General features: G+C 40.8%; 1 protein-coding gene across 12 annotated transcripts in view; it reads left to right on the forward strand.

The window, feature by feature from the left end:
• Positions 1-9347, forward strand: part of DST (dystonin) — a 569390-nt gene that overhangs the window by 72300 nt on the left and 487743 nt on the right. For 3 of the 12 annotated variants that reach the window (XM_019520534.1, XM_019520535.1, XM_019520531.1), the window contains exon 1: positions 80-203. The exons of the other annotated variants lie outside the window; for them this stretch is intronic. In XM_019520534.1, coding sequence (XP_019376079.1) covers positions 113-203 — 91 coding nt within the window. In that variant the 5' untranslated portion in view covers positions 80-112. Of the gene's footprint in view, positions 1-79; positions 204-9347 lie in introns of those variants that run through there. 12 annotated transcript variants of the gene reach the window in all.

Raw genomic sequence — 9347 nt, forward strand, 5'->3', positions numbered from 1 at the left:
CTGCCGGGCGCAGCAGCCGGCGGCTCCTCCCCGCGCCCCGCCTGCCCGGCTGCCTCCCTCCTTCGCTCCCGGAGCCCGCACGCCCGCCCGCAGCGCGGCGGAGCCTGCAGCCATGGCCGGGTACCTCTCCCCCGGGGCTTACTTCCACGCCGAGGAGCAAGAGTACCTGCAGGCCTACGAGGATGTCCTGGAGCGATACAAAGGTACCGCGCAGGACCTGCCGCGTGCAGTCGCAGGGCGGGCACAGGTGCCGCGCTGGGCAGGGCAGGGCAGGGCAAGGCAGGGCAAGGGGACCAGGCGGGGGGCGGCTCTGGGGCTCGGCTCTGCTGCTTGACGTTTGGCCAAGGTGGCAACCGCTCCGTTGCTTTTTGCAGTGGCTTTCCTGATGAATCGGGGAGAAACGCTGCTTTATCTTCCCCTAGAGACCTGGTGAAAAGAGAAAAAATGCCAGAACCGCCCCCACCCCTTTTAAGACCCCACGTGTGCATAGGGCCCTTGGCTCCCGTGTATTTTTACCTCTCTATGATGTAAGCATGACTTTGCTTCATGGACCATCGTGAGGCTTTCTTCATTCTGGATCTAAAGAACTGTATGTAAAATAAGCTGGGTCTCATCCTACTAGACATGTAAATGGCTTTTTCCCCCCCTCTGTTCCTGGAAGCACGGAGGCGGCATGATAGGGCACGTGATTGATTACTTTGTTTTCTTTCAGGGTATTTGTTGCAAGTCTCCCATCTTTCAAGCTAGAGCATATTAGTCTCATTTTAATCGGCACAAAATAGAGAGCTACTCAAGTCTAAAATAGTCTTTTATTTGCATATTTCATGTTTGTTTGTTGGATCTTTGCAGTGTCTGGCAGCAGGGTGGCATAGAGCCCTTTCAGCTTCATGCCTGAAATCCTTGATTTTTGTGGTTTTAAGCTCTCCCTAGTGATACATTTCCGGAAAGTTGAAAGGGCTTAAACGAAGCAACTCAGGCTGACTTCAGTGGGAGTGGCATTGTTAAAACCTATCTAGCTCAATGTAGAAGTTATTTTATTTTGTTGTTATTGTTTGCAGCAATTTTTCTTTTTTCTTTTTTTTTTTTTAAAGAAAGGTATATTTAAGTAAAATGTTATTAATTCTGAGCATACTTTATACCTATTTTGTTTGCAATTCATGTATCATTCTCAACACTGACTAATGAGTCCTTTGTCTATAGCCCATTGTGCCAGTGCAGCTTATGAAACATAAGTACCATATCTGTACTCAAGTGCATTAGTATATCTCAAATGAGAAACAATTATGGTTCTTATTAAAGCCCCTTACAACAGCATGTTAGGTCCAGCATATTAGGACCATGTTAGGTCCATTCACTTTAACATTTTCAAATGATTAAAAGTGCGTTGTTCACGTTTTGGGTTAGCTGTTGCAACATTTTAAAGTAAGAGGACTGTGCTCATGTTTATAAAATGAACAGCATTGAGAGCTACACATTTTATTTCTTTTTCACTACTGTAATTTAAAATGTAGCTGCACAGATTTGAATTCAATTTGACTGAAGCATTACTTGGCGGTCAGACCCAGAAGCCTATCAGGTTTCACTCTAGAATTAGTTTTATACCATTATTTTATGAACCCAAGAAAATGTATAATATATGCACAGTAACTGGGGGCATCTAACTCTCTTTATTTCAGGGGTCTAAATTAGGGTTGGTTCCTTAACTGTGGTTGGACTAATGTCTACTACTGCTGTTAGCTCCTGAGAGTAGTCCAGTAAGAGTCTTATTTTTAATATATTTGGTAAATATTGAAGTTTTTGGCTCTGCCTGTGGGATCAGGGTAGAAAACATTTGAATTTCCAAAGAGAGAAAAATCTTTAAAATGTTTCTAAAAATACCAGTTTGGTTAGTTTTGGGAAACATTCTTAGCTCATCAGTATAATGCACTTGCCTGCTTGAGGTATACTGCATTCAGTCATTGGGGATAAAAGAGAAATGTTTTGGCTCGTTTTAACCATGAACCACTGGAAACCTGGAAAATGCATTATTTTCCGATGTGTTTTCAAGCCGGTTATGATTTCCCATCAGAGTCCCAGTAGCATGACTTCACTACAGTGCTTGTTATCCTGATGACTTGCTATGGGAGCTGATCTAATCAGAAAAGAATTGCTATAATATTTCCTTTGAAGAGGGAGTGCCCTTTTACTAAATTTTGAAAACAACTGCATTTGCTGGTTTTCTTAATCTAATACAAGATATATTATCTTTTGTGCTTTTTAAGGTGAAGGGTCTTAATCACTTACTTTAATTCAGAGGCTTATCCTTGCTTGTGGAATGCCTTTACATTCATTTGGGGCATTATCAGGGTGCCAAATTATCTGCCCCCAGCTGTTGAATACTGTAACTAGCAGAGTCAGCTGTAGAAAATTCATTGCCTGTCTTGGAAAGCTCAGAACCACATGATGCCACATCATTAGGAAATATTGGCCATTTGATTTAGAAAAAGGAGGAATTAAAAATAAGCACTGTTAAAATGTAGTAACATGAAGTTTTAGCCTTCATTTTTTTTCTTGAGTCACAGGAGGACATGGATCTGCAAACCCTGACAAAAACAAGGACTCGATTGCTTTAACAATTGAAACCCAGATATCTTGTAGGTCTACAATTGCTGTCTGCTGACCACGTCTTTAGCTGTGACAGTAAATAATTGGGCAACTGTTCGCTAAATTTGAGATGGCACAGAGGAGCTGTTTACTATGGGAAAAAATAGTGTTGTGTTCTGATTCACAGTCAGTTCAGTCGCTGACCATTTTTTCTTGATCCTTAAAAACTGATGCACAAAGAGAATTTTTAAATCATCTGGATGAAAAAAATCACATTACCACAGCTGATGCAGCCATCATATTGAATAAAGCTACTTATTCACAGGAAGAAAACAGCTTCTTTGTTAGTAGTTAATCTAGAAATGGTCGAAGGCAATGCCTTTGATAGTGGTGAGAGAACCTATTTGATGTGAAATCTACAACATATTTGTACCATGTTGCATCTTCCATTTTGCAAATACCGGTTAGCATAATTGTTAATAGTTATGGGCTTTTGCCTATACACTATTGATGATTTCAGTGGGAGTTCCACATGGAGCGAACTTGGGCAGGGGAGGAGAGATGAAGATAATTTAAAATTTTATCTTTCTTTTGTTTGGTTTTTTTAACAGAAAAACGTCATTTTTTCTTATACAATTCACCTGGATTTATCAGATACTATATTTTCCTATTAATAGGGTGGATTGTTCCATGCCAAGAAAGTAATTTGAATGCTGTCTATGTTGTTAAGTGCATTGATTTCAACAGGGTGGTTGTACTATAAAATTGGAGTAATAAAACCAGGAATCAGCCCCTACATTTGTAATCTGTCCAATGTTATTTGTTGCCTAGCTAGAATATTTTCAGTTGTTAATTCTAAATGCTGCTTTCATAAGAAATGAGGGGTTTTTTGTGTAGCTTTTATAATTGTATAAGGAAAGTTTCTTCTTTCAGCGTCACTGTTGAGATGGTAGCATCAAAACAGTTACTCTTTCTGTCTGCTCTGAAACAAAGGATTCTTAAATACTTTAAAATACATTTCAGTTTCACTAGAACATTCTCACAAAGCTGCATGTTATTTAAGTACACAAAATACATACAGCTTTCTGGGCCATGCAGACTCCAGGGCTACTTGCAGATATGGGCACCCCTTCCCCCCTGCCCCCTGCAAAAATGGTGCTTTAGTTTAACTTGATGCACTCCCACACTGAGCCCAGCGCATGCCCGAAATAGGCAGTGTGTTAGTTGCACCTGGCTGTCCCTGTGGCCGTAGAGATCAGGTACGTGACTGGAACTTTCTTGGCTCTTTTATCTAATAGCTGGTTCAATCAGCTTTAGGTTAAACCCCCAAAAGCCCTGTTGAAGTGCCCAAACTATATACATGCTGGTGCTTTTGGTAAAGTGTGTTCTCCTCCTCCCCCCCACCCCCCGACTGTCAGTGCCCTAGAATGCTATGGGTTTGGGTGTATAAGCTGTATATTTGACAGAAATTAATGCAGTCATGGCTTCCCACGCAGAAACTTGCAAGCTTGGGGCCTGACATCTTCTGAAGGTGGAAGTATCAGGTCAGTAAGATCTTATGACTTGATTACTTGAATGACTGCTTCTTTTAAATCCTGTATGAATAGTTGTATGGCAAATGGGCATCATTTCCATTTTAAACTTTAGGGTCTGTATAGGGGTGAAGACTTGGGATGGGGCAGAGAATAGCAGATTTTATTAAATAGTATTTTTTTTTTTTAGCTTGGTCTTTCTTCTGTTTCCTTTTCTCAAGTATTCTGGCCATTTTCATATGTTTTGTGGGAGCAGCTCTATGCTTGTGCTCACAGAAACATAGGAGTTAGAAATGGAAAAGACTTATCAAGCCATCTGGCAGATTTTCATTGCCGGGGTCAGGATTGTATCTCATTTAATTTGTATTTACTAATGTCTTATTCACTTTAGCTTTTATTGATCAGAAGGAGCTGTTTATGGGATCCACTGCACATGATATCATGATTTGTATTAAGGAAAATAGTTGCCAGTGGCTGGCACAGTCACTGTCTGCTGGTTGACTTCTGGAAATAACATCTTAGCCACGGAAGAGACTACAAGAGCAACTTCCAAATATTTAGTTGGAAGACATCTGGTTTAATGTAGGATTTCTGGGTAACTAGACATGTTCCTCAAAGTCCAGGGATATCCTTCTCTACAGATGGCCTTTTACTGGGAAGAAAAGGAACAGTCACGTTTTTGAATCTGTGAATCCGTATTTTCATCCACTGCCTGCTGCTTGAAGGCACATGTACAATGAAAGACCTTGCCAAGTGCAACAAATGAGCACAAGCACATATAACAAAATGGTCAAATGTGGTGTAGAGACATGAGAAGAATCCACTTCTATCATGAGCTAGGAGGAAAACAGGATTATCTACATTCTCCTCTACATCCTCCTAACACGTGTATCTCTTCATTAAGACAATGATTATAATCACCTCCTGTTCTTTGGAACTTCAACCAATTGCCTGCAAGGAGCAGAAAGAATATTTTTTTTCCTTGCTGCATAATTGGTCAGATGTGGATGGGGTTCTTTGTTTGGTTGGGTTTTTCTCTGAAACATCAGAAAGTGGCCACATGTAGATACATGACACCTGATTCAATATTCCGTGGTTATGCAGAGAATCCTCTAGCTGGTTTGTCTTGTTCACTGTGTAGGCGCAAACTTAGCTCTGCAGTGGAGTTGAGATGGAATTCCTCTCCAGGTCAGACTGGCGAGAACCTTGGAGATTTTCTCACTCTTCTGCTCTTAGGGGCATAGATCACTTGGGTGTATACCAGAGGTGGCCAAACTGTGGCTCAGGAGCCACTTATGGCTCACCAGCACAGTATGTGCGGCTCACTGAAAACTGGCTGAAGCCAGCTCAGGTGTCAGGCTGCCAGGGTGGGGGCTGCAGCCACACTACTTACCTGGGGTTGCTAAGCCCCCTAGCCTGCTCTCTGGCTCTTGAACTTCTGCAGAGGATTGGATGTGGCTCCCAGGGTGAGTAACTCTGGCCATCCCTGGTGTATACTGTCTAATTATTTCTCTGAAGGCAGAGGCTTCAGGCATTGGTGGCACTTCAGGCAGTCTTGTTCTCTATAATGGTACATGAGAGCTTAGCCTTCTCTGTCTAAATATAGTGTGCCCAAGAATGCATGAAATTTAGTGCTCCATGTTTGAGGCAGTCAGACAGTTACCTTATAGTCCTTTTGGTCTGTGTCACAATAGTTATGCTTTTTTAAGCATAACTTTTTAACAGTTACCATTGATGCATGTTGCTTTGAGACCAATACTTGCAGATGAACTTTCACAAGTTGAGAAATTTTTATATGCATTTCATCCAGATCATTTCATCCACAACATTCAAATCCTTCTCCCCTAATTCACATACATAGTTCCACTGAATTAAATGCAGTATCTCTAATTAGTTAGAATCAGATAGAGGTTACAGGTGGTAAAATATTTCACCGTCTCCCCAGAGGGATCAGCCTCACAGTGGATTCATGTTGGTTACCTGTGAGGTAAACTTAAATCTATATTCAGTGCCTGGTCTTCCAGGCTGCTAAGATGAAGATATAATGACTTGATTTTTTACCTTGAACATTTCATCATTACATTGGGGATAGAAACTGTCACACACTAACTGAACTTGTATCATGGTTCACCAGCTGCCAGGACACACCATTGACCTTGATTCTGGGATCAAATTGGGAGAACCTGGATGCAGGCTAATTCAGTGGGATGCCATGTTGGCAGGACCTCAAGATTTGGCCTACAGATTTGTTTCTGAAGTCAGTCTGGGTAAGATGGTATAAATGCTAATGATCTGCCCCTGTGACTTTACAAGTCTTGTTATACCTGTTTGAAATTTTGGTAAGTGACAATCATCAAATAGGTGAATATTTGGCAACCAGTAATTCTGAGTAAGACTAGCAGCATTTCTTCCCTTTTCAAATATTTTTGGTATGTGAGTTATGCTGGAGATCCTGTAAGGATTTGCCTCATGGGTTTTCTGGTATTTCCTGATTTTTATCCAAGTTGGGAATAATGTTAAAAAATGACATCAGAGCATTTCATTATGTCTTCCAATTACAGCTAAAATCAGAAGTTGTAGTGGCATGTTGTAAAGGGAAAATAAATTAACATACAATCATTATTTATCTTCAGATGTTTGGTTTGGGCTAAGGTCAAAATTTGGTTGACAGTTTGAGATGGTTGTTATTATTTACTGTGAATTAGTTTACCAATTCCACAGTAATAATATTTTTTGTTCTGTAATCCAAATTATTTTCTTTCCATCTACACTGACTAAAGCACATGCTTAAGTATTTCCCCAAACTTCATTCCTTTTAATGGGATTTAAGAGCATATGTTCAAGACTGCACACAGTTCTTTGCTGAACAGAAATGGGATCATGCTTAAAATTATGTTTAAGTGCTTTGCTGAATTGAGACCTAAATAAAGTTTTGTAAATGTCAGATATGAATGAAGCCTTATTGTTGCATGCCTGAAATGTTTCTTGAAAAGCATCATTAGAGGCTCCTCAATTAACAAAGCCTTGATTTTTCTGTAGTGGGTGAAAATATTCATGTACTGAAGGCTTGTAGTCAACCAGTCTTTGAAACAGGTGAAACAATGCTCACAAAGACTCTACAGTCAAATTTTGAAGGCCTTATTAATAGCCAGATCCTGCAAGTTGATCTGTGTAGGCGGACTTCTGTGCCTGTGCAGAGACCCGCTGAGTTCAGAAATCCACCCTTGCAGATCAGTTTGCAAGGTCTTAAGTTATTACTCAGTCCTCATTCAGGCAAACTGATTCAAGTTGCTTGTTCTCAGGACATTGGGATCTCACTTAATCAAATGTTTCTAACTAGTGTTACTGTTAAAGTTTAGAGTTTGCGTGGAAGTCAGTTTTCCAATAAGCAGGACATCTGTTTTTATCTTGTTAGTGATATTAAGTACTAATGCAGTTTTCTTGTCATTGTAAAGTACTTTTAAAGGAAAATGAATATAAATTAATATATTATTGGTTAAATGCTTCTGACTGTTGAGTAGTGAAACTGTAAAATGAGCAGGATTAGGCACTTGAGGGGTTTTCAGTACCAGAGACTGAAATCTGCTCTTGATTGCGCTCATATGAACCTATTAAAGTTGATATGTTGTTTCTGACACATTTAACAAGTTCAGTTCATAATTTATGTCAGGGCTGTTCAACTTGTAAGTGGCTTGGCTGCATGCTGTGCGGGCTGCACTAGTATGAGCCACAAGCCTTGAACCACATGTCACTTTTCCACAACCCTTTTCCCCCAGCTGCTCCCAGCATGGGGCAGACCCCCACTGCATTGTGTACATCATGGATGCTCTCTGTTCCCTCCCCACATTGCCCCACCATTGCATTGTGCATAGGTGTTGAAGGAGGGATGGGAAGCCCTGGCTGCAGCAGCAGTCAGGGTGTTAGGGGAAGTGGTGGCTGTGTAGGAGCTCAGCAGCCTCACATTAATCCCTCATGGAGTTGCCAGTTGGACAACTTCGATTTAGATGCAAAACTATATGTACTCTGCTATTATACTATAAACATTTGAGTAAGCTGTCAGCTACCCTGGGGTTTAATATTCTAGTTGTGTTGGAAAAACCCCATCACTTTGGCCTGAGATTCAGGTAGTCAGTTATCTGCCAGCTATGACACTTTATACCACTTGTGTCTAAAATTAGTAGAGCTCCTGTATTTTAGGCATAGGCAGAAGTGTGTATGTTGCAGTTGAAAAAAGGGTAGCAGCCAAACTCCTCAAAACATGTTTGAACTGTCCCTTCAAGAAATTGCATAGTAGCATACAATAGAACAGAAAAGGCAGTGGAATTAAAATGTTCCTAACTGCAGACTTTTGCTCTGCCCAATCCAGTTACAGTCTAAATATGCCTTGTGCTCATCTCTTTAACAAGCGTCTCTGATATTTTGGATGGGCATTTTAAATAATGAGTCATCCCATAAAATTCTACCTGATGAACTGTAGTGGGTCAAATGTGACTCCTGCTCTTACAGTTCATGTACAGGGAAAACTTGTTAATTTCAGTCGGAGTTAAGATTGCATGACTGACTTATAAATCAGTACTCGACGTACTACATGTTCTAGTGTTTATACAAGATTTTTAATTTCAAGATAGGCAATGTTCTTATGTGCTGGGCATGAGGGAGTGTCTAAAGCAGCAATTCCCAAATTAGGGGTTATGATGTCAGATCAGGGCAATTATAAAAGGGATTGTAAGCCCTGTGGGAGTCTTGTAATTTTCCCAAGTTTGCAGTTACCCCATGGGCCTGTAATTAACAGCTAGAGACTTAACCTCCCTCACGTGTTCTGTTTTAACTTTCCCTGTGCCTACAGTTATCCTGAGGGAAGTAAAAGTCAACCTGGGACAACTTGAGTCCTCTTTCACTCAGGGACAAGTGGCTCAGGATAGCTCTTATCGTGGGGTAATTATAAGCAGAGAGACGGTCACTAAGGAGTAGCCAAAATTCAGGAATGCCCTGTCTCATGTTATTTGTGGACCTGGGAACAGTTACCACTGTATGGGGGGGCATGTAAAGTTATCCTTTGTAAGGTCACAACCAGGAAGGTTTGGGAACTGCTAGCCAAAATCCTTTATCTTAAAGCCACTGTGAAATAGTCATTTATAATCATCAGCTATTTTTCCTAACAGAAGTCTAGCAATAGGGGCAGGTATATTAGAAAATGCAAACAGTGGGCAGGAGTCTAGGTTCCCTTGATTC

This window comes from Gavialis gangeticus, unplaced genomic scaffold (genome assembly GCF_001723915.1).
Source record: "Gavialis gangeticus isolate Ggan-Ray unplaced genomic scaffold, GavGan_comp1, whole genome shotgun sequence".
In the NCBI taxonomy this organism is placed as follows: Eukaryota; Metazoa; Chordata; order Crocodylia; family Gavialidae; genus Gavialis; species Gavialis gangeticus.